The sequence below is a fragment of the Apteryx mantelli genome, chromosome 1 (genome assembly GCF_036417845.1).
Source record: "Apteryx mantelli isolate bAptMan1 chromosome 1, bAptMan1.hap1, whole genome shotgun sequence".
NCBI classification, from domain to species: Eukaryota; Metazoa; Chordata; class Aves; order Apterygiformes; family Apterygidae; genus Apteryx; species Apteryx mantelli.
The window spans coordinates 159,044,295-159,070,425 of NC_089978.1; the positions used below are offsets into that span (position 1 = coordinate 159,044,295).

Genomic DNA, 26,131 nt, shown 5'->3' on the forward strand with positions numbered 1-26,131 from the left:
AGGAAATGTAATACAGTGATATTGGAGAAGCCTTGCACATTAAATCTAAGCTATTATCTCAGGGGCTTGTATGAGAAGAAACCACTCTTCATCTGGTGTGTTATGGGAATCAGATGTGCAGAATGTCTGTTTCTCAAGGTTACCATATAATTCACAAACCAAGTTTTCTGGGTAGTTTCGATTTTCTTAACTTTCAAATAGGTTATATGGAATATGTGGGAAGGGTGTGGTACCTATGTGGGTGTTTCTAGTTTCAGTAATAACAAAAGATACTGGATGGTTCCTGGGAATTTTATCATAGGGAAGAGTGTTTACTTGCAAGTTGCTCCTGCTCATGTTGTAATCCTGAAGATTTTCCAATATTAGCATTTAATAACTTTATATGCAACAGGTTGATGGTCTCCTATCAAAGAAGTGCTCCAAGGTTTGCTTTCTGGGTGACCCCTCTAATTGGACTGGATCAGATGCTCGAAACAAGACTGAGGTTTGCAGGCAGAAAAATATGGAAGAAACCTGAGGAATTTGTATGCCACGGACAGCCCATTTCCTGAACTGCACTCAAAGCTTGGGTGTTCATGTGCAGATTGTTTGAGGGAGTGTGACAGCTTGGCTATGCCATAGTGCGGAAATAGTCAATGTGGCTATATTAATGCTATCCTTGATATTAGAAATACTTTGGCTACCCCTGCATTGTGTCTCCAGAGGGGACACTTCACTGAGCCAGTAAATTTTGCTCAGTACTCCTGAACGTGACATGATATAGGGAAACAATCCTGTTTGCATAGAGTCGTGACTGATGCTAACTTACAGATCCTGGTGCCACAGTCAGGTTTTACTGCCCTTTATTTTTTTTTCTATATATGTTTTCTAGTAGTCACATTAGATGAGCTTTCCCCTAATCCCTCCTTTTAGATGGGATAATTTAAAATTGACTTTGTTCTATTCTTTTAGAGTATAATCAGTTTGGAAATTAACTGTTAATGAAGTTTTCTATTGCAGAAATGCTCTATTTTTGTTATTTCACAGAATATCACCGTTTGTACACCAAGGCACTACTGAGGGTCTTTTTATTTTCTTCTTCCATGATCTGTACTGTGGCCAGGCTCTTTTCCCCTCTTTTTTTCCCCACATTTTTCCCCAGTCTCCCACACTTGCATCTCAAAACCTATTGGACAGCACTAATGTCTCAAGCAATGGCTATGTAAATATTTACTGACATGACAGTCAACAACAGAGGGGGAAAAATTGCTACATCCTACCACTCAGGAAGCCTCCAAGTTCTCTCTCTGAGTGTACAGTCGATGAGAACAGGAAAGGTTTGCAGTTTGTACTTGACTTGATGTGGTTTTGCTCTCTTGGTTCCTGTTTCATTACAGATGTCATTCATGTAGCTGTAGAAGGCTTTATCAGCTCTTGAGGAGACTTTCCCCTGCGCACACACTCAAACCACTCAAGGCTGGAGCTGTAGCGGAGGAAAATGGAGCTTGGAGATCTCCTGGCATTTGCTTCTGCAGAAATGAATAGGACAACTGTCACCCTGGCTTTGCTAGTGGTCTTTCTGGTTCTACTGTATTGGTAAGTGTATGCATGATAATACAGGATGTGTGTCGTGCGCCGCCTGCTGAAGTTCCCCCAACATCTATACAGTCCTTTTATTCTTAAGATGAAGCAGGAAGATATTTGGGTAAAAGGGATATGGGAGGGAGTTGGTTTAGGTGCAAAGGTTGAAATAAATACTTACTAAAAAATCATGTTGCTTTTTAGAGAATTCTGTCCTTGAAATATTTTCTCTGAAGTGCTTTACCAACCAACTATTAACAAAAATTGTCTTCAAAATCTAAGAACTTATTAATATTGGTTTCTTACTAATTTCTGTAGGCTACAGGAATATTGGTGCTGGTCAGAAAGAAACTAAGCACTTGTTGCAGCGTCTTGCTGGACCTCTTTCTGTACTGTGCTGCACATTTGTCTCTTGACAGGTTCCTCAGCTTAAGATTTCAAACACTTTAACTGTTGTTTGAATTTCCTCTCTTGTTCTTGCCACATTGAGTACTGGGTACAAATCAGAATGACAGCAGCCCTAGTAGTAAACCATAGCAGGCATTGCAATGGAGTGTGCTGAAATGGAAGAAAAATCTTTGTCCAGATAATTTATTTCAGAAATTAAATTAGCTGAACTGGAAATGCTTTTCTGACTGCATTTTTACTTCAATACCTCTTCAAATCCTGCTTTACAGTGAACCACTTTATTTTATTTTATTTTATTTGTTTGTGTACTCGAGAAAAAAAGATTTGGGGACAGTGGTAGAAAAAGCACCTGTGAAGAAAAACCAAAGCTGAGCTATAGGAAAATAGTGATGGAACCATGGGTTTATCAGTCATTGTAGTAGTGTAAAGGAGGGATCACTTCTGCACATGTTTCTTGATTCTTTAGAGCTTTGTTCAATCTCCTTGTCGGTCAAGGGAGAGTCTAGAGAGATTCAAGAGTGAAGTCAGGCCCATATTGGATGTACATTGCCATATCAAGTAGGTTGGTGAGCCTGCTTTTTTTTAGTTCGGTCTGCCCAAACCTCTGGCTGAAATTATCACCAAGGTGGAAGTCCCACTGACTTTGAGCTATCCTTGGAAAAAGACTGGCAGCACTAGATCCTTCAATAAATCCATGCTGGCCTATGGATCTCTGTAAGCTTAAAGTAAGAGGGAGGGAAGGGCAGACCCACCATTCAGAAACGCAGCACATGGGCTGGTGAGCTCCTGACAGCTGGGAGACTGCTGTAAAAGCTTGATGCTTCCACTTAATAAAAGTCAAAACGTACCCAGGTCTCTGAAGACACAGAGCTGCTGTGTAAATGTACTTATGTTCTAGTATGTGCTTTTCCAGAGCCTCATTTTTAGTTAAAATTGAAAGAAGGCTACTCCTCCCACTGAAGTGAAGAAGTCTTGACATAAACAGGCCTAACTTTAATAGCAGTATGAAGTCAAAGTTAAGCCGGGTTCCTGGCTCTGGATAGTCAACTGCTGAACTGAGTGCTTACTATGTAAGCTTCAAAAAGTGTGATTTAGAGTTTCTTAGCACCTTAGAACTGAGTTGGGAAATTACCTTTCAGTAGAGAGAAACCATTCAGCGTTTCTCATTCCCTAGCTAAAGATGAGTGTTTTGTGAAGTTGTTGTGTAAAGGAAGCTGGAGTTTTACAAGTGAAAGAGGTTTTGTACTCTTATATGCTTGGTGGCTATTACTACAGTCACGTTAGTCATATTAGTATAACTATTGCTGTTGATGTGCAGATACAGGTTGATTTTTAGGATAGCTTGTTAAAGACATAGATGCCTGTAGGCCACTGTTCCAATGAGAGCCTGGTGTTGTTTCTTAAACTTGCAATAAAACACGTTGGACAACATATCTGGGATGCTGGTAGGTTTGCCTAGTGGACTAAGCTATTCAGATTCATTTATTTCAGTATAATGCAGAGACTAAATCTGTAAGGTTAATGTCTTGAGGCACATCTGCTGCAAAAAGTGTGGTTGTTGCTGTTGGTTTTTATAAGGTTTTTATAGCAGAGCTCTGTGTTTAAACAGATGAACAAAACCCAGTGCGCATACACAGACAACCTCCTTCATTCATGGCTGAAACAGTGGGTGCAAGGAGTTATTTAAACAGTACATAAAAGGTTGCTAATAGAAATGCAGGTCCCTAATTTGAGAGAACGTGTTTTGTTGCAATCATGTTGCATACCCCACTGTGTGCCTCTTCTCAGAGTTAGAAAACACAAGCATTATGTATGGCAGGAGTAATAATAAAGCAATAACTGTTCAAGTTCCTTGGATGCTACCATGATAAGCTTTTTTCTTTTTTTTTTAATAACTTCTGAACTCTTCTTTTCTCAAGCTTTATTTCTGCCAGAGTGTTACATCTTCTCAGAAAGACAGTTGTGGGGAAAGAGAAGAATGAATATTTGCTGTTAAAATTTAGGTATGGTAGTGGCATATAATTGATCAAGATCAGGGTCATATTGTGTCAACTTGTGTAAGTACAAAGAATCAGCAGTTCGTTTTACAATCTAAAGCTTGCAATCTAAACAAAAGGCAGTGGCAGTTAAAGAGAAGAGTCAATAGGTCTAACGTACACTAGAATAGTAACATGGTGATGGCAACTGTCATGTTAGTTGACCTGTTTCCTTAGCATGATCTTTGTGGATAGGGATACTCTGTGGTTTAAATGACCCCCCTCGAGTTACCACCCATCGGCTAAGCCTCAGTAGCTGTTAGTGTGTGTATTGTAAGGGCAGCTGTGATTTATCACAGTTCAGCTGACAGGTGGTATCTTGCTAAGTTGTGATAAGACCAATCTCTGCATTTCTGGGTAAGGTGAGGTCATATGAAACAGGGAGAGAAGTGAGGGTTGATTGGGAAGGAGAGAAAAGGCAAGGCTGTAGCTGCATAAAAATAAACTTCTAAAGAAGTTACAGGTCTTAAGAGGAAACTTGGATGATTCGGTCATTCTTTAGGCTGTTATTTATGGTACAATGAAGATAATTTTTTTTATAACAAATCCTTTAATAGCACACCTCTCATTTCTCATGTATTGTCATCAGTGTAATATGAGGGTGTATTTGTAGTTTATTGTGTCAATTTTAAGTCAGGGGAAAATTCAGTGACTATAATCTCTTAATGTTTTTGTCCTTCACAAGCAACCCACATGGCCTTAAGTCAGCTAGCTATAGGGAGAGGCAATACCTTTTAAGTCAGCTGATTTGGGGTGGGGGGGGGAGTAGAAAGAACAGAGAAGCTTTTGTGTACACAGTCTCTTCAGATTTGAAACAAAAAGAGCACATCTGAAGTTGCTTTTTTCATAAACTGTTAATTTAACTAATGTGCTTAAGCCTGATGTTTGTTATTCTCCAGATCTGAAGAAGGACTTGGTTGTCCCTTCTACTTGCTGTCAATAGGTTAAAAAAAGGCTCTTCCTGCCAGCCTCATGTTGTGGATTCTTAGATGAATGTTGCTATACCATTACTATTGTGATAGACAATGAAATTGTTACTGCTTTACCCACAAAAAGGCATAATCTGGCTTAGTACGTGAAGTCCAGTAATAACCAATGGCACAACACTGACCGCTCTTGAAAAATATCTTGTCGTTGTTTTTTCCCCCTCTGTGGTTTCTGCTAGTCAAACTAATTATCAGAATAGTTGTTCTCAAGAGCACTGTCTTCCTCAGTTTCACAGACTGCTGTCTCTATTCACTTAAACTCTGTGACTCTCAGTTTCTTTCAGGTGTGAAATAAAAATAAATACTATTTTTAAGGGAGGAGTATGAGGTTTAACATTTACAAATCCCAGTGATATTCTCTAGCAAAAAATACAGTAGTATAGCTGTGCAAAGCATTGTTCATTTTCATCTCAAATATATGCTGAGTTGGGTCTCCCATGCTTGGTTGTAGCTGAAAACATTGCTTTATGTCTTTCTTTTTGCTGTCTGGGAAGATGTTTGATAAAATGAAAGCAGGAGTTTATCTTGCTTTAAAGTTTAATGTACCATAAGCTTAGCATTATGAAGAAGCTGTCACAGCATTCAGATACCTGTGTTCAAACTGGATTATCAACCCCTTGTCTAAACAAACCTGTTTTTTTTTTAGACACTTGGGGGTTGGATGGGAGGTGTTTGTTTATGTTTGTAAGATGCGTGTCTAATTGCATGCTTTCAAACATAGTAAAATATATACCAGTGGCATATAAAATGAATCAGAAAGATGCCATTTTTACATTAAAGCAATTTTAATGATGATTTGTGTTGCAGAAGTGTATAGAGACATTTACTGTCCATGCGTTATGTAACAAGTCAACGCTGACCCAAAGCCTTTGCAGTCTTTGACTGAGAAGAATGAAAACTAAAACAACTTCTTAAAAATGTTCCTCTGATCTTAAGCCTAGATGTTTGCATACAGTTAGAGATAGAGGAGATAGTTAGGCACTGGGGAAAACGTGTGTTAGAATTCATCAGTTGATACCACATCTGTACAAGACTGCTTTAGAATTTAAAATTTTAGGACAGCTAGTATTGTGTATAGATGATTTCAATACTATTGCTTGTTTTGCATTGCTTAAATATGTGGTTTTGGGAAGGGCTATGAAAGAAAAATCAAGTTCATAGATATCTGTCTCTAGATAAAATTTCATTCTGGTTTTGTAGAACCTTGCTGTTTGGGCCTCAGTGAAGCAAAAGTGAGATCAAATACATCTCAGATCTTTTTCTCCAGCTAGATGCCACCTAAAAATAGACCTTGAACCATTTCTTGCTTTTAAAAATGTTGGTGTTTACAAAAGTTGTTTGATTGCTGGGACTCTAGGCCTGTGATCTGAATGCAGGTATAAGGTGAGCAGCTTATTCTCTCTAACACATTCAGATAATGTTTCCAGCCAGAGCCAATGTTAGGCAGTACAAAACTTGCATCATCTCTTAAAGCAGCACCAACTGTGGGTGGGTATGCATGAGCTTTTCCAGCTCTTGCTGCTGCTATCAAAGAAGGCTCTAGGCCCACCATGGCTGCAGACAGAGGCATGGGTACAGAGCACCAGCATAAATCCATAATGATGTCTTGCTCTGCTCTCATATGAGGTTCAATGAGTGAAGAGGTTCAGAAAGACATCCTAATCTTCAGCTGCTAAAGCCTGCTTGTTTTACCAGCAGGCAGAAAGCACAGCTCTCTTAAAGGTGCTCAGGGACCACTGCTCATGTACTGCAGCTTGGCCCGGGCTGTCCTTTCACCGGCTCTCCCTGCTGAACTCTCCTCAATTTTGCACGTCATTCCTACAGTGGTGGCTGACCTCAGATTTGGGCTTAAGACTATGTTCCCTAAAGAGTCTTTCCCTATTACAGCTTGGCGGTTTCTCAGTTTGCAGTGTGCCCCCTATCAGGTTTACTGGGGCAGGAGGCAGGGAAGTTTTTGTGTGTGTGGTTTTTTTTTTTTTAATGTTCAGTTAACCCCTAGCCGTTTTTTCCTAAAATGGTCATTATGTTAGTGGAAGTGATTGTGTTTCCCTCCCCTTTATTCAAATAGCCCATTATGGAAGTTATAAGGATCTGACTCAACAGGAAACATCAGCAAACTGCTGTTGATGACAGAAAAAACTCACCGATCCCGAATTGTCTTTGTCACACAGCTTTACATCAAGCAAATCTGGAATTCCCACTAACATGTAAAACATAATTTGATCCCACAGCTGAGCAATATATAGCCTCCTCTTTGAGCTAAATCAGGCATCTCTAGGTGAGCTAGATGAAGCCAAGCCTGAGAAGCAGCAGAGTAAACTACTATAATTTGGAAAAGTGCCATACAACAAATGGCTGAATACACTTTTTTTCATCTGAAAACAGGTAGTTTTGATTGTCCAGAATGAAGTTCACTCAGTGCCCTGATTATGCTGCTTTTCAGTAAACAAAGTGCTCTGGTTTTTGGGAGAGGCAGAGCCGAGTTTTCCAGCTTTGCTTTTGCAGCTTCAAAGTAAAGTTATTTGGGGTGTCCTCAGAGGCTAAATTATGACACCTCTGTTATCCTGATAAATGTAGCTCAGCTTCTAGTGCTGTGTGACTTTAGTTTTGCTTGCTTGCACCTCTTAGTAAAATTCAGAGGCCAATTATAATGTTTATGTTTTTTGAAGTTAGAGATTACATGGCCAGCAGTGTTTATTTGAAGGCCCTGAAGTGCTGGTTGTTTTTTTTTGCTTTTGTAAAGGTGCATTTCTACCCCAACAATTCTGGATAAAGAGATCAACACCGAGCTTACTCATTCCTTGTTGACTTGGTTTTTCCTTAAACCCTCTCCTTTATTCCCTCTTCCGCAATAAAAGCACGCAAGTACAATTTGATTTTAGTGCAGGGAGATTATAGCATTAATAGTATGTTAAGGTAACCCTACAGGAATAGGATAGCATCCTTTCATGAAACACATATACTTCACATGCTGTCTGGCATTGTCTCCAGATCTCGAATCTAATAGACCATAATCCATGAATGCTGCAAAGCTGGTTAATACTCACAGATGCCACCAGGCCAGCCAGAGCAGGGCACAGCCCTGCAGCAATCCTGTCGCTGCTTTCTGTTCTTGCTGGGCTTGGATGGGCTGGGTCTAGCTCGAGGGGCAGTGCAGGGGAGCTAGCGAGGAAGGAGGATTGCTCTAGCCTCTCCTTCAGGCAGCTTCTGCCTGGGAGGTTTCTGTGGAACTTTATTCAGCTGTGCTGGGCTAGCATTTTGGGTTCCTCTCTGGCTCTGCTACTGATCCGCTTTTTGGCTTGGGGCAGGTTGCTTTATTTATCTTGGGGATGTTCAGGCACCTCATCTAATATTGGGTGCTTTGAATTGCCTTCTAGGAGCTCCTGCCTCCATCTGCTGACTATGTTAGCAACGTAACACACAGCCCTTGGTGCATTAAATTGAATTGAAATGAAATGATGAAAGAAGGCAATGTAAACTCCCTCCTTGGAGAGAGGGCTGTGCCTACTTGAGCAGTGGGGCACTTTATCCCATTGCGCAGAGGCTGTGTCTTGCTATGTCTGTACACTTAATTGCCAGGCTCAAAGGGGCCTCTCAGGACAGCTGTAATTCCTCCAGACAGTGCCACAAATCCTGCTCTCCCCTGAACCCCAGGGGAGCAAATTGGCAGTTCCTGTGACTGCCCTGCCTTGGGGTGAGTGGTTTTGCATCCTTATGGGCTCCAAGGGGCATGGACTTGTCACTTGAAATCTTTCAGATAGTGGCCTAAGTTTCCTGCCAGCCTGGCTGTGCTGATTTTTAAATGAAAAGCTAAATCAATGGGCAGTTTTGACAGGTTAGACTTCCTCTGTGCTGAAAAGTAACCCTCAGTGTTCCCCCTTCTCTCCTCTCCTTAAACACTGCTCCCCTCATTAAAACAAAGTTGCCTATGTTCTTCCTCACTCCTCTTCACCCTCACATCAAGCTTCAAAATAACAATGTTGTGTGTGTTTTGCCCTGGTTGCTGACTAAGTCACAGTTAATGTATTTGACTGCCACGTCCTCCTGTTCTATAGAAAAGTTTTGTACAGTATTTGATGGAGCCACCTGAAAACTTATTTTAAAATAAAATATTGACATATTATGGAGAAATTATGCCTTAGTTGCCACTCTAGTGTCTTTTGTCAGTTCCTCTTGACATACATAAAACCTCTAGATGGAATTTTCTATCTGTTATCTCCCTAGGTTTGTTTTTGGCTCTTTTTCCCATTGAAAACAAATTTTACTGTTCCATGAACCCAGTAGTGTATCCTAACTGCTGAGAAACAGCCAACAGAAAGAGCTCAAAGTATTTTCTGGTTTGGGTCTGCTGGAAATGCATTTGTTTCACTCTTACAGGAAAAATGAGATGTTTAATGCCTGACTCTTCCCATGCTTCTTTGTGTCATTGTTTACACTGGTGCCAATTCCTTTTAGATCTACTTGCTTATGTTACATGTGCTTCCTATGGCTAGAATGACTGCGCAGGGCAGTAGGGAACTGAGGGTTTTAATGCAGGGGCCACCTAGCATGTGGGAGACTGTCCATAACCCTTCATTGGGGTTTCTTCCCTGGCTGGTCCTTTCTTCTACAGGTCTGCAGAACCTGTGGGATTGTCAGGGTGAGTTTGTCAAGGAAGCAATAAACCGGGAAAATAGAAACTGTTAGATTGGTTTGGTGTTTGTTCTTGAATAGGAAAAGAAGCTGGATGTCTAGGAAAGAGTAACAGGAATGGCTGGAGAAGGACTAGGAATAATGGGTGGGAATAAAAGGCCATGACTCTACAGGAGCTTGAGAAAGGGGTTATTAGGGATGAGGCAAAATATGTTTGGGAAGTTGAGGCCGGAGGAAAGAAGCTGAGCTGAGGTGTAAGTTGGAGGTAGGAGAGCATAGGGCAGTGGTTGTATGCTTGTGCTGACAGAGGGAAGTCTGCTTCCTGGGAAAGAATAGTTCCTTTCAGCTAATATAAACCTGTGATATTTGTTGGAAGTTGCGAGGGGAGTATAGGAAGGATGAAAAGGCAGCGGACTTCAGAGGAGATGGGTAATTGGTTAACTGATCAAGCTCATGCTGGGCAAATACTCTTGGATGAGACATACTGGCAGAGTTTTGAACCTGTAACCCTAACTGTTCTCTTAAGTTATTCAGTAGCAATAAATCTGATGTAATCTGTTCATGTGTGTTTGTAGCTTCTCATCCCAAAAGCTCCTAAGAGCTTATATGTAAACACACTCTCAGCAGAGCTATAACAAGATGAAGAGGTCGTGGAGACACGTGGTTTGAAATGTGGGAAAGACATGAAATAGAACCACCCTGGGAGAGGAAGGAACAGCAGAAGGAACTTATGCACATTGCATACTAGCATGAGGGTCAGAGGCTGAGAGAAGAAATGGTGGTCAAGACTGCGGGGGCCTTGCTCTAACTCTTAAAATACCCATGCAATTTGTTTGCTCGCTGAAGACTTTAACAAACCTCAATTTGAACATTTTTCCTGAAAGCTTCACTGTGGGTTGAGATACAGCAAACTTCTCCAAGAGATAGGCCTCAGTATAGGTTTTGTGGTAGGAAAACTGAAAATCTGTACTTCTCATATACGGGTAGACATCAACAAGTAAAGCACTAATGTTCTGGATTGTTGTGCATCTCTGTGAAACTTACGATGCGTTGTACCTGGTGAAGGATTCTGGGTTGCCCAAACACTTCTTCAGTGAGCCAGTCAGACCGGAGCTTTGGCTGAGAGATAACAGAGCTCTGAGGAGAGCAAACACCTCTTGGTGGTTCCAGGAAAAACTTCAAATCTAGTCTGTAATTAATTAGGTGGGGCTATTTGAAAGATAATGGCTCATGATTTTTGCTTAATATAAATGGAAGTGGTATGAACTTGAGTACAAAAGCAACTGTCTGGTGCTCTCCTTGGAAAAAGTGCCCTGCCATTGAAAGAAAGAGAAGATCAGTTCTTGGGTGTAAGACACGGAGGAATGAGGAGGCCTCCTTGGAGCAGGGTTACAGAAGGATCTTGGAGTATTTCTGTAAGCCTGAGATGATCAAAGGACCTTAAGCATCTGTACCTTCATGGGCTGTAAATCACATAAGGACTGGTATACTTACAGTGTAAGGATGTTCATCCTGCCAGGGCTCAGACTGGGATTTGAGACTTGGGATTTGAAGAGTGTGTCTGCTGACCTGCCTCCTTGGCTTTGGTAGAAGCAAACAAATAACAAGCATTGTAAGGAGGCCCTCACTTCCATGATAGCCGGTAACTCAGTTCCTCTTGCAAGTCTTGACTGTATCACTGACAGACATTTTCCTATTTAATTTTTGACATTTCTAGGGATTTTGTACAGGGAAGCCTTTTTTCCCTCCTTCTCTTCTTATTTACGTTCCTGAGTGAGAGCGTAGCCAAGAAGTGAACTCAGTGCCATGGAAGCATTTTATATTTTGAGCAGAGATAAAAATCTCATTCCTTCTATAAACAAAACAAATCAACAGATGATGCCCAAGAGAACCATTTCTCTATAGCCATTTTCCTCCAGCTGCTTTCTATTCTGTGCAGCTTGCAATGCACCATATGAAATACGTGTGTACTTTTCTGTGTGTGCTTTTCTGTGTGTGCATAACGCAGGTTTCCTCCAGATAGTAGCAGCTCCATCATAAAAAAACCAAAAACACACACACACTTTTTTTTTTTTTTTTTTTTTTACAATCCTGTAATAATAAGATTACTAATAGAGTTGAGCTGTTTGGTTATTTAATAGTGTAGTTTAACGATGCACGAGAGGACATGCTGGAGGAACTCTGCAGTCTCAGACACTGTGTCTTCACTCTGAATGGATTTGGATTATTGTATGTGGGAGGATGAGGGGCAAAAATAATCTAAGTGAATTTGAGTATGTCATAAAAATGAGGGGACGGGGAAACAGCCAAAACAGCTGTTGGCAATGTGCTGCACATGCAGGTTGCTGTGCCAGTGGGGAATTCTCCCTGGGGACCAGGGCAGTGCTGTGGCTGGCACATGTCTGCTGCGGGCTGCAGGACCTCGCCTGGTGGGAGACAGGAGAAGTGGCCCCTCTGCCCTGCTGCAAGCCCTTGGGGATGGCACCTCTTGCCTTCCTGCTTTTGTTTGGGCATGGCAAATGGTTCAGGGGCTGGGGTGAATGGCCACAAGGCACAGTAGGGAGGGGGCAGCCCCAGTAATGCTGCATGGAGGAGCTGGGCATGGGAAAAAGCAGATGGTGCTGGATGAGGAGCCCATGGAGATGGTGCCCAGCGAGCTCCTGCACGTGGTCCTGCTGCAGGTGAGCCCTGGAGACAGGGCACTTGCAGGCATCACTTACCCAGGCAGCATCTTTCTGCTCACCACCCTCCTGAGAGGTGGCTTTCTGTACAGGATGAGTGGGCTACACCTGACATTCTCGCACCAGGGCCTCGGGGAGTGCTGCATGTCCTTGCAGGGGCACGGAAGGTCATAAAGGCTTGATAGTCACTAGCATAATGGACTGTTTTTTTGCTATGATTGTCAGCGACCTCTGAGACCTGGAGGAACTTGGAGCTAGCAGCAGAAGGGGGCAGGAAGGCAACAAAATTTGGGGACACCTCTTCTGTTTTTCTTGATAGAACATGATTTAGAACGTGAGGAAAATACTTTCCCCTGGTGCAGTTATTGGTGATAGTTATTTACATATATAAATATGTAGGCAGTTACTGGGAACAAACAGCTTCTAAAAAAGAGGCAGAACATAACTGCTCTGATCCTCAGATCACTCCAAGTCCCCAAAGCAGCCCCCTTACTCCATCTCCAGCCAAATGACTTCTGGCAGCCAAGGAAATAACCTTGGGTAAAACCAATAGAACTTTTATAACAGAGATGTTAGCCATTGACCCTGCACATGTTTTATGACACCGCCTCGCTGTGGACTTGTATATCTTCATTCTGTGGTTGATATGTTGTTCTGTGTTTTTAAAAAAATGCAGCCCATGTACAGAATTTCAGTATCTATTACTATGAAGCCCAGGCTGTGGATTCATATTTACCAGCACTGGATTTCTGCACTACTGGACCATTCTGTAATACAGATCTGATCTGGACCAGGGTGGGCACACATGATGATTTTATTAAATGAGTTGGAGTGCCAGACAACAAATTTTTGCCATTTTTTGCTACACTGAGTAGCACTATTGTGTGAGACAATAGATGATATCTGACCTGGTTTAAAGGTCACTTTTTCATTTTATTTTAAAAATTTGAGTTAACAGAGCTTGTTTATACTAGATCTACACTTTGGGTGGTGTGGCTGAGACAATTTTGATCTGATGCTTGTATCCCTGAAACTGGATTTACTGTATCATTAAAACAGGGTCTCAAACTTGCTTGAGAACTCAGAGTTTCAGTTGCAATTTTTTGTGCAATTGCCCTAGTAATGTCAGGGAGAAGCAACAAAAGGTCAGTTGAAATTCCACTGACTGCTAAGTGCAAATGAATCAATTTCTTAAGTCTTGTATTTGCAAATGAGTTTCCCAGAATTGGTTTGTGGGTCTCAGCATTCAGGCCTGTAGCATCTCTGTGGTTTGAATTCAGCTTTTTGAGGAGATGAAAAGTAAGTATAATAACAAAGCTGATTTCCAAAGACTTTTCTTCAAAGAAGGAAAATATTCTAGGTGCTCAGGTTTTCTTTTTTTTGGAAATTTGGCCTTAAATGGGTTGGTTAACACTCAGAAATAATTGTCCCAGCTGTTGTTGGCAATGGCAGGTTGTTTTTCTTGGTGACTTTTATTTTGTCAGGTTATAGAGCTGACTGTAAAATTTAAAAATGTTTTAATAAACTTTACATGGAGAAACTTGCATCATTTATCATCCAAGAAATCCTGGACTTTTAAAAACCCCTCATAAACTGGTTTATCTGAAAAAATCTGAACTTGTAGGAACAAACTAATTCTCAGTATAATCCCTTTAAATTCATAGGCTGAATTTGGCTTGTGTTGTTTAAATCAGTGGTAATGCAGACTTTTCTCCTTTTCTCTTTCTTTTTCTCTTTTTCTTTCTCTTTTTCTTTTCCTTTTCCTTTTTCTTACTTACCTGAGAAAAGTTAGAAAGCATTCTCTTCTCACCTCTCCACTTTGACATGGATCTTTTTCTGGCTAAAAGTGTTGTTAAACATAATATTGATAAAGTAAAGGAGCAACCCACACAGAAACCCAAGCTGCACCATAAATCTTTCTCTGAAGTTGCTTGCACTGGTTATGTAAATAAAAGAAAATTGATGCTGTTTGCAGAATTGTGATGATACTGGGGAAATTGCTCTTACATGATAGAAATTGTGTATGTGTACCCATCTATCTGTCCACCCACCCAATTCTTCCTCATTTTGACTGCTCCCTAGCAAGCCTACGTGCCACAGAACCATTAACTTAGGCTGAAAAGCTCCATTCTCAAGGTTTCTGGCTGGACCATTTCAATGCCTGTTTTGTCTTTTCCTTGATTGGCAAGACCTTTTGACTGAAAAGCATATTGCCCAGTTTGGGAGGAATTACTGTATCTAATTAGACACTAATGACTTTCAGTTGCACGTGGTTGTTTTTGGTTCCCTTTCTAAACAGTTTATAGGGATACGGCGCACTGTCTGAGGGAAGTTTCAGCCCCAATGATCATTGATCCCCAAGGATGCAGTTGATCATCTGTGTTTTGTAATGTGTAAACTGCATTGCATTTGTAAATAGCTGGTGGCCAAAATCATTATCAATGTGTTAATTTAAAGATCAGTCAGCATTTCAAGGGCTGGGCAGTTTCGAGAGCTTTCTCTGAGCAAGTTGGAGGCTTTGTCTTGTGGGCTGTGAGCAAATTGTTACAAAACACAAGAGAGTTAGTAGGAGTTTGTGGAATCGTAATTAATTGACAATGGTTTTTCAAAACTCACATTTTCCAATTTAAAATAAGCTGTTAAAATAATTTAGAACAGTGTTATGATAGTCCCCTGACACACGTGGGTAGCTTTGGGTTAAACATATAAATAATGCTGAAAGGACTATATTTAGTTCCAGACTGATCCAAGGACAACTGAGAAATTGAAGGTCAAATAAAAAAACAAAGGAAAGAAAATTATAGCCCTCCTTGTTCTGTTCTGCAGCACGCTGCTTGGCAGCCGTGAGGGTTCAATACTTAGGAATTTGTCACATACAACTATTATGATTTGTATTTTAAATAAAGCAAGTAAGCACAAAGTGTATATTTTTACTGACAAAAGGGCATCACTGAGTCCTGTCACGCTGAACCTAGACAGGAGTATCCAAGTATTTCATAATTTCTTTGGTCCTGGATATTAAGAGATCTATGAAAGACCAATTGACCAGTGAAGACTTTTTCCCCATGCTCTATCTTGACCTTTGGGCTCTGTGTTTCTGCCAGGAACTAAACTAAAGTTAACCAGATGTTAAATGGTGGACTAAGACCATTGCTTGATTTTGTACAAGTTATTAAAACAGCTGTTGAACTCTAATAACTTCAGATCATCGCTGATTTGGGAGAACTAGGGCTTCTTGCTGGAGTGGGAGCTTACATTTAAACAACCCAAGTGCAGAGCTCATACTTGCATTTGCAGATGTAAACTAAGGAGCTTCAACCCGTGTCAGACAGCTCGCAGCTGGAAGCTGGTGCTTCCCCCACGGGAGGGAGCTGACACCTTCACTGCTGTCCACGGCAGAGCTGTCAGCAGGGGTTGTCCTCCTTTCACTGAGCAGAGCGTTTCACTTGCGTGACTGCAGGTAACACAAGCACCGTTAGAGCCACAGGACCAGATGGCAGTGGTTCAGGTCTGCTTTTTCAGCTGCTCGGGCTGATTTTGAATTGAGGGAGATGGGCAGCAACCTGATCTGTGCGATCGGGTTGATGCAATGCTTCACTTGTCCTAGCCTTGCCGAGCTGGAGTGCGCCTGCCCGTCCTCTCCCACAGCCCCCAGAGCACACCGAGTGCTTGCCGGGCAGCTGCCCGGGCTGTATTGCAGGGCAGATCCTTTCCCATCTGTGATGGAGCCGACCTTGGGGATGTGCTGGCCGCTCTGCTCCAGCCCGCCAATGCATTCAGCTTGCCATGCTGTTGCTGTTTGGGGGGATTTGGGTAGGTGCAACTGACTGATTCTTTCTAGCACCTTCCTTCCTTCCCTTTACACTAGCTTCACACTAGCCTTCCAGCCCCCTGACCTGAGGAGGAAACCTTTTCTTTCACTTGAAACTGCAAGGCAGTGTCTCACATAGTAGCAGTATTTTCATGTTGGGTAGTATACTTCATCTAAAATGCATGCATCATATGGACAAAGTCTGCTACGAGAAAGCATTGGCTACCAGTTGGCTGGGAACTAGAAAAACAAAGATCAAATACATCCTTAGTAGTCTTCAAAAAACAAATGGGAATACTCTTGATCCAAGTTGGCAGGCCACTTGTCCCAAGATGGATGCATTCAACTTTGAAAGAGTAATAACCAATGAAACTGGCTTGCTTATCTTAGCATGGTAACCATGTTTTGCGTAATCTGTTTTTGTTGCAATTTCACATTAGGTCTAGGATTTGCATGTCAGGGATAACAGGAAACAATGACTTACTTCCAGTTATCAGCTAGTTATCAGTTATATTTCTTACGTGCAGATTTTAATTCTTTTTTTTTTCCATCTTTTTGTGATGATATATGTTGTATTTAAAAAATAAAATAAATTAAATTAGAGGCCAGTAATTAGGGTCAGCCCTTTAGCATTGAGTTAATCTTTCTTTGGGGAAGACAAATTGGGGTCATCCTCAACCAAAGTCACAGCTGACACATTGTTTTTGGCCTGTTTGTTTCTCCGACACTTGAACTCATGACGTGTTTAATCTTTACTGTGTTTCAGAATAAGTCCTAAACTCAGTTATGGTTTAGAAGATTGGTCAAAGTCTTATCTCGGCCAAGGCCCATGGAAACTGAAACCCAAATTGGGCCTGAGAAGCATTGTGTAGAACACTAAGGCTTGCAAATATGTCTATTGACAAATATGTTGCTATCAAAAGGTTGTTTGTCCACTTGGTTTTGTTTCATTCTTACAACGAGCACTTTAAATGAAAAAGTATGTTATTCATGTATTTGGTTGTGCTGTTGATTTGTAGCTTCATTTCCTTTACCTCAGACTTTTATAGGGACTAATTCTGAGTTCATAACTTGATGTGTGAAAGTATTTTGTTTGTTTTTGTTCTGCTCTTTTTTTTAACCACCAGATAGTCTTGATTTACGTGAAAGATCCCTGGGTAGAATAGGAAGTTCAGTGGTGCCACAGGTGCATGTAAGTATAGCTCTGTTTTTTGTCTTAGGAGAAAAAGAGTGACACTTGCATGTGCATGCACAAGAATGAGGAGTAGATAAATTCCTGAAACTTCTATTTTCCTTACTGAGGACTACAAAAAACGAATTAAAAAGGAACTCCCAACCCACACTATTTATGGTATGTCACCACAGCATATTTTGGAGTCATTTATGAAGGGCCATTAACCTCACTGTCTATAAGCAAGCAGGCAACCAGCATTCTTCCAACTGCCAAATGCAAGTTAAATGGAAGTTTTTAAACTAGTTTTCATTTATGAAGCACATTTTGTTGTTGTTGTTTGGTCTGTAAGGGTGCTCAAAGGCTCTAGTTAAAGTCAGAGCCAGTCAAATCAGGAGAAATAATCTTTATGCAATGTTCTATCTAACTATGCATGCCTTTGAGATGAGGAATATACCTTTCCTAACAAAACCAAGTAAGAAATGCCTTAAGAGCATAGAAGGCTTGATTGTGATCTTTATTACCTTGCTGTAAAGCAAGAGCAACACTACTGAACTCCTTGGAGTTGCTCTAAATTGAAGTGTGAGTTCTTAAATAGAGCAAAATAAATTCACTTTATACACTTTATCTTGGAGAAGAGAAGTCTCAATGCCAGTCCCAGCAGGTTTACCAGCATTTCAATCAATTTGTATATCCCAGCATTGTAGGTAGGCTTGGAAAGCTTGTTTTGCTGTAGAAATGTCACTGATCTTCTACAGAATGCTCCAGAAATAGCCAAACCTCCTAAATAAGCATCATCCCTGCTGTTCAGCATGTGAATGCTAGAGACAGAGGTGCAGGGGTGTCTTTTGGAGTCCTGGCAGAAAACGCATCTCTCAGAGAAGGGGAGGCTTTCCCCTAGCTCAAGTCCTCGCTTTTAAGGATCTGTCTCTTTGCTGAGACAACCATCTGGCCCTTTCTCCAGGATGGCAGTTTATACAGTATTACTGCTGGGTGTGGGTGTAATCTTTCCACGTGGCTAGGAAAGCCTCTTAACGCTTGTATTCCATCGTCATGGGCAGAATACAAAATTGCAGAATTTTGAATGCTTAGGCTTCATTAGCCAAGCTCCAAAATATTGTGCAATTGGCTTGAAAATCATAAGGGTTAAGGGTTGTTTTGTTTTTTTCTTCTTTTTTTGTTTTGCTTTTTTCAGCTTTGTTATTTAAGCCCTAAACATGGGGAGTCTACTTGCTTGTAGGTTTTGGGACTTTGAGGTTGTTTTCAGTTCTACCTAGCAACCACAAGCCTAGAAATAAGTTCTAGCTGGATCCCTTCATCCGTGCCCAAACTCTCTCGTTCTTTATGCAATCATGTGGCTGATAAAACTGATGCTTTCAGACGAATTCATATAATAAGGGACTCATGATAATGCTGTGAGACTTTTGTTGCTGGGTTTATTCTTGTGAAGCAGAACTAATAAAACTTTAAGGAAGAAGCCTTAGCCAAGTTTTTAAAAGTAGACTATTTTTATTGTGAAAAACAAAATTAACAAAAAAGAAGCAAGCATTGAAACTCAAGTTAATTTGATCCACGTGGCCAGTTCAGGCTTTTTGGTGAGCTGGAAGCAGACAAACAGGTGTCAGGTGCATAGAAAACAAAGTAGTATCAGCATATTGACTATGGAGTGAGTCCTGCTTCCTCCTCCTTACATAAATAATATTATGATGCAAGTTGGCAAAAGGAAATATGATTACATGTAATTAAAAGCTGATAGCAGAGGAGTTTGGTTTTGCTGTTTACAGAGGTAAAAAATGATGATAAAGTTTGGGGAGAAAAACTTCTTATGTGTCTTTTGAAACTTCCTTTGCACAGTCCTGGAAACTATGAGATAGAAAAATGTAACAAAGGCTGCAATAGTAATCTGATTAAAAGAAAAAATGTTTAAGATCTGCAAAATGTTCTAATGAAAAAAATACGCTGATGCAAATTACAAGGAAAACTACTGCTCCCCCCCCACCCATCCTTTCTCCCCAGGTTGTACCGTATTCCAGAGCAATTGGAAAATGCTTCCTAAGTGGAAAGTTTGTGAGTTTTCCCCCATCCTGGACTTTTGATATGATTATTTAGCCAACTCTGAGCGATTTCAGCATACTCCAAAACTTCAGTCGTTTCTGAAATATTGATCTGGGAAGGTCACCAAAGTCCAGAGTTGGTGAGGTCAGGGTAATGAGATCAAGTGACAGGCCCAGTGGTACCCACTGATTTAGTTGTTTAGATACTGTAACCAAACCATGACCTTCTTGTTCTGCAGCCTCTTTGATCTAACTATGTGAAAACACAGCTGCTTAGTGGATAGCCTGTTAGCATGCATGTAGGCATTAGGGTAACTTTTATGACATTTACTTCAATTATTCTGCTGTCAAGTTATAAAAATGAATACTTGCCCTTATCTGCTACTCAGAGCCCTCTTTTGCTGTCCGTTGGTGTAACTAGAGAGAAGGCGACTACACAGAGTCTGCAAGATAATCCTTAAAGAGACTTCTCTTCTGGCCTGAGGGAGAGCAGGAGGCAGGAGGTAGACAAAAATCCTACCGAATGAGACAGGGAACGAGAGTTAATCTCCATGGTCTTCTGGAAATGGGTGTGTGTGTGTGTGTGTGCATGTGTGTGTGCGTGTGTGTGTGTGTGTGTGCGTGTGTGTGTGTGCGTGTGTGTGGACGTGCGCATGTTGCTGGGGGAATTACTGCTATTGCCAATGCTGGCAGCTGTGCCCAAGGACTAGTCCTAGGCCAAAGTCTCTTCTAAGAACCAGGTGGGTTCAGATAGCTCTGACTTGTACAATCGCAGTGGGCTCTGCTGTCAGAGGACCTGCCAGGCTTATGGGCTTTTGGTGGAAATACTCCTCTATCCTGTTCTCACGCCTGACACCGATTCCTTGGTATCCGCTTTCCCCTGCCCGCCTGCATGACACAGCCCATGGTGCTCAACGTGGGTCCATGGGCAGGGTGATGCCTCCAGTGTGGGACCTGTGTCTGCACCGAGCACTACCGCTGTGGCAGGGGCCTCTGCTCAGGGATAAACCTGTGGTTTTACTATTCTTTGTCAATCTTTACATTGCTAATGCTATTGGATAACTGTCTGTTTTTCGGCATCTCTGCAACAACAACAAGTTCCATCCGGAGATATTCTGCTATTAACTCTCCACTGCCTGTGCCAGAGTCCACATGGTATTTCCTTCCCCAGGCAGGAAAACACAGGTATGGAGCAGAAATTAAACCTGCTAAAAGCTGTACCATGCTCCCATGGAAATATCTACCCGGATTCATATGAGATCATACTCTAGAGTCCAGCTGCTTCCTGCCCCAAGTTTAAACACCATGAGCAAATAATAAAGTTTCATGATGTATCGATGTGACCTGGAATCACTTAGAGCAGAGGAGCTGGACGCAGAATTTATGTCTAGCCCAGGGCAGAGCACGTGGGCTCCTGGCTGTTGTGTACTCTTGCCTTTCCACTTGCACACATGCTTATCAAAATGTTTTTGCAGGCTTGGTCCAACTTTCCTGCGCAGCTTTTTAACTCTTCGTTTGGGGCCTTCTGCTTCCTTTGCGAGCTGAGCAGCAATAGGCACTGCTCACAGTGGGTGCATGGTCGGAGCTCAGCAGGAGCCGGGCTGCTGCAGCGCTCGGCAGAAGCTGGGAGTTGGCAGTGCTGTCTCTGCAGGCATGCTGACTGCTCTCCTTTCCCCACAGTAATAGGAGTAGGTGCATTTAAAAATAAACAGGAAGGCAGCCTGGAGTACTGCTGCGTATGTCCCTGTGAGCACGATTCTAGTGCATGCAGCAGGGCAGTTTGGATACGGTTAGACACATGAACTGGCATCAGAAGTACAAATTGTGTCCAGAGAGGCAGTACAAATGCCTCTAAATTCACAGAATCACAGAATCACAGAATGGTTGAGGTTGGAAGGGACCTCTGGAGATCATCTAGTCCAACCCCTCTGCTCAAGAAGGGTCACCTAGAGCATGTTGCACAGGATCGCGTCCAGGCAGGTTTTGAATATCTCCAAGGATGGAGACTCCACAACCTCTCTGGGCAACCTGTTCCAGTGCTCGGTCACCCTCACAGTGAAGAAGTTTTTTCTCATATTCAGATGGACCTTCCTGTGTTTCAGTTTCTGCCCCTTGCTTCGTGTCCTGTTGCTGGGCACCACTGAAAAGAGTCTGGCCCCATCCTCTCGACACCCTCCCTTCAGAAACTTGTACACGTTGATAAGATCACCCCTCAGTCTTCTGTTCTCCAGGCTAAACAGGCCCAGCTCTCTCAGCCTTTCCTCATAAGAGAGATGCTCCAGTCCCCTAATCATCTTTGTAGCCCTTCGCTGGACTTGCTCCAGTAGTGCCACATCCCTCTTGTACTGGGGAGCCCAGAACTGGACGCAGTACTCCAGATGTGGCCTCACCAGGGCTGAGTAGAGGGGGAGGATCACCTCCCTCGACCTGCTGGCAACACTCTTCCTGATGCACCCCAGGATACCATTGGCCTTCTTGGCCACAAGGGCACATTGCTGCCTCATGCTTAACTTGGTGTCCACCAGCACTCCCAGGTCCTTCTCGGCAGAGCTGCTTTCCAGCAGGTCAACCCCCAACCTGTACTGGTGCATGGGGTTATTCCTCCCCAGGTGCAGGACCCTGCACTTCCCTTTGTTGAACTTCATGAGGTTCCTCTCTGCCCACCTCTCCAGCCTGTCCAGGTCCCTCTGAATGGCAGCACAGCCCTCTGGTGTGTCCGCCACTCCTCCCAGTTTTGTATCATCAGCAAACTGGCTGAGGGTGCACTCTGTCCCTTCATCCAGGTCGTTGATGAATAAGTTGAACAAGACTGGACCCAGGACTGACCCCTGGGGGACACCGCTAGCTACAGGCCTCCAACTAGACTCTGTGCCACTGATCACAACCCTCTGAGCTCTGTCATTCAGCCAGTTCTCAATCCCTCTCTCTGTCCACTCATCTAACCCACACTTCCTGAGCTTGTCTATGAGGATGTTCAAGCCAAAATAATCTCTGGATTTCTCCCCTGACAGGTACACTTCAGCAGAGACTGGTGTGGAGTAAAGAAACCCAGCCCCATGGCATTGGGTGCTGAACAGAAGATGAAAAGATGGTCACTGACCTAATAATCTTGAGTACACTGGAGACTGGTCTAGTTCATTGCCTCTTTCATGAGGGTACCACAGCGATAAGGTTCTGGTCTTCAAAGTATGTTTTGTGGTTAGGAGGGACACAGCTGTCTTTTAAGGAAGACAGAGAATACTTTAAACATTCATCCACACTGAAGTAAAAAAAAAAAAATTGGAGTACTTTTTTGTTTGTTTGTTTGTTTTAAAAAACATTCTCACGCTTTGTCTGTAACATTTGCACAGTGCATATATAAAAGGTGAGAAGGAGCACAGTCACTCTAGGCACTGTCAGGTTTTTGCAGTATGCGCAAAGGGCTGGAAGAAGCAGTGGTGGGAATGTCTTCCCTGCTGTCACAAAATGCTTCTTAGTTGCAGAAAAAGAAATTACTTTGAGGTGGTGTTTTTTATTTTTGTACAAGAGCTTCTCAGTGTAGATGTTTTATGACAAAATTAAGTAATTGAAATGCTCTTTTTTTTTTTTTCTTGTTTTTTTGTTTTTCCTTGCTGTGGTTACCTCTATCAAGCACCAAATCAAAATTGGCAAACATAGTACAAATTCATCACAAGGCAACAAATATGAAAAAATTGTTTTTTATTGTGGATATCTGTGAGGGCTCAGCTGCAAAGTACCAGTCTGCGCTTTTATTCAGATTAACTTCTAATGTGGAATTATGTCAGAATTTGTATAATGAATGAGTGTGGAATGGGTTATTTCTGCTGGTTAGCATTGTCTGTATGAAATACTCATCTAGAGTGGAAGACCTAGCTGAACATTTCAAAGTAAAAAAGCTTTCAAAGCATGCACTTTCTCTCAGTTCTAGGTTAAAAGTATTATGCAGAGGCTTAAATAGCTAGCTGTATTCTGCCTTTTCATATAATATAATATAGAACGATAACTTACTTTTGTGTTTAATATTGTGCAGCAGTGAATTGGCTCTAAAGACTGGAAGCGTGCTTATACCCATACAAGGCACATGCTGCAATTGCATTGTCTGCTGAAGAGATGGAAGAAGTATTGCTAGAAAACTCCACAGAGTGCTATAAAACTGTGTCAGGAGCATGTTGCTGCAGGGATCAAATAACTAAACCCGCAAAAAGCTGTTGTCTGTTCCTCTGATATGGTGTGTGTAGATAATAGACTACTCCTAAAATGAAATTCTGAAATGGTCGAATTTGAAGGGGACCAGAAAGTCACCTTGCAAAGGGATAAGCAGTTTGCACTTCTTTGCTGTGTTACTTGTATGCAAATTGAAAACATACACACACGCATAGCAGGAAAAGTATGGCCGGAGCATTTTCACATGTGGCTCGTGAGGTGTTAAATCAGCCAGCACCTTGAATTTCTGAAACTCAGGAAATTGGAGTTGGATTCTGATGCTATTCAGCATGCGGCTTTTTGTGCCGGCGAGAGTTCTCCCCGGAGTCAATGGAAGCATTCATGGAGCGCGGTACCTTTGTCTGTAATGCACGGTATCATGGCCAAGTACAAGGAAAGGAAATGGATTTCAGAAATGGCCTAGTCAAGGGATAAATGGGAGGATGGAGGCAGAAAGTCAGTCAATACTAAGGTGCATTAGCAAGTCACTATGAAAAGCTGTTTCAGGAGAGGGTGTTTGGTAACTGGGGGTATGGTGGTAATAGTTTGTGCTTTACTCAGGACGGGAAAACTCTGTTGTTAAATTTAAAGCCTTCTCTAAGTTTTAGCTATCCAGCTATTATAGCAACCCTGTGAAGAAGTGCATTTGTGGTATTGAAATGGAGCAGAAAGGTTGGGATGGAGCCTGGGAACAATTCACTTTCGCACGGTGACCCCCACATGTGGGGCTGGATTTCTGCACTGCATTATGCTGTATGTAGCTGTGGGCAAGCTCCTGCTCCGACACTTCTGCCACTGTGTCACTGCAATGCCTGTCGTGGAGCATGTGTCACCCCAGCGGGATGGCTGGTACAGTTTCTCTTTTCTTAGGATCCTGGTCTTAAGGCAAAGTGCAAAACAGACAACAGGAGCCCGGCAGGAGATGGGGGCTTCTCAGGAGGAAGAGGATGCTGCCATGAGAGGGTCATGGTTTTGTAAGATTTTCTCTAGGCTTTGCGCTTCCCCAGTTTACAAGCTTTGCTAGAGAGAAGGGCTGATGTACACAGAGGTCAGACAGTGCCAGAGCAGAGTTGTGTTCTTACATAGTTCAATATTATGCTGTATCTGGGAAGAAAGCCTGAATTATTCAGTCACTTGCATAACTGTATGTAAGAGTGTTTATAATCAAGACCTTGGGTTCTGCCCATATTTATGAATGACCAGGGCTTAGTCTGGGCATAATTCCAGCGCTGATACTCTGTGCGAGTTGCACAACTATTGTGGATACATGACATTGTTGCTCCCATGCGAGGCACGGAATGGATGGGACATCTGGCAGAGTTTGCACTCTCTGCTTTGGAAAAGCTCATGCACAGTGAGGACTGCTACTGTGCAAACATCCCAGCCCAGCACACTTAGAAATCTTTCTACTGATTTAGCCACTGTCTCTGGTTTTCATCTCTCTCCTTCAGATCATTTCTTGAGTTACAACCCCCCCTCCTTGAATTTACCAGGAGGTTATCTCCAGCAGCAACCCCACCCCCCCAATTTAGATATTAATGTCCTTGAGTGCCGGTTGTTGACTTCTCCTTTTGCCTTCCATTAATGGCATACGGATACAGGGTCTGTAGTGTCCTTGATGAAATATTGGGCAAAGTGTTGCAATTAGTTCCACAGCTGCTTTGGTCATTGACGTTAAACACTCGTACTTCTCTAGAGGCCACTTTAAATGGGAACCTGATCCTGGCCACTACCACCAACTTCTTTTGCTGTATTTAGTCTGCCTTCAGCTGAAGGAGTGGAATCTCTGATGTTACTTGGGGGGGGAAAAGTAACAGAACTGCAGTGTCTCCATTTCACTCATACACTAAGACTCTGCTCCATACTGTGCTGGTACAGCTTTTCCTGTGCAATTATTGGGCTCCACCACGTAGGGGATCAGTGCGTTGCGTTCATCCCCTAGTTTTGTAGTGATCTAGTCACAGGCTGTCTCTGTGTTATAATTTCCTCCTCTTCCCCTGCCAGGTGTCTGGGTGGGAGCTCCTGGTCCAGAAGGAGCTCATTTTCAGCCCCTTGTGAAAGTAATCAGGGTCCTCTCTGCCCCTGTATCTCATCTTGCAAGGCACAAAGAGGAGGGACCCTCCTGTTCTGAAGATCCTACAGGCTAAAGTAGAAGACTGTGCTGCTGTATTCATTCAATACTGCTGTATTCATTACTAGCTAATACTTCTTGGCCACTGTCCAGGATGGAAACTCTGCTGTACTGACATCCATCCAATTTGGGTAAGTACTGGAATAAGCAAGAGAGAGGCAGTATGAAAATGTTGCACCAATGTCCCCAAAACAGCCTCTGATGTGTGACTTCTTTGCTTCATCCTAAATGGATTAACACTTACAGAAGAAAATGGAAAAAACAAACCTCTATGCCTTCTGTCTGGACATAATAAGAGGGGAAATTTTGCTTCCTGACAACATGTTGTCAAGTCAATAGATCCCTTTTGAAATGGGAATAGTATTCAGCATGTAGAATAATGTTCCTATGGTAGCACAAGATGCTCTGATTTCAATTCCTTACCCGAAGTAATCTGTCTTTCAAGAAACATAGTTCCA

At 42.3% G+C, this 26,131-nt stretch overlaps 1 protein-coding gene across 1 annotated transcript in view; it reads left to right on the forward strand.

The window, feature by feature from the left end:
- Positions 1-1,407: 1,407 nt before the first annotated feature.
- The window catches only part of TBXAS1 (thromboxane A synthase 1), a 233,323-nt gene continuing 208,599 nt past the window's right edge, over positions 1,408-26,131 (forward strand). Inside the window, exon 1 of the mRNA XM_013947330.2 lies at positions 1,408-1,575. Within this exon, the coding sequence (XP_013802784.1) occupies positions 1,478-1,575 (98 nt within the window). The 5' untranslated portion in view covers positions 1,408-1,477. The remainder of the gene's footprint in view (positions 1,576-26,131) is intronic.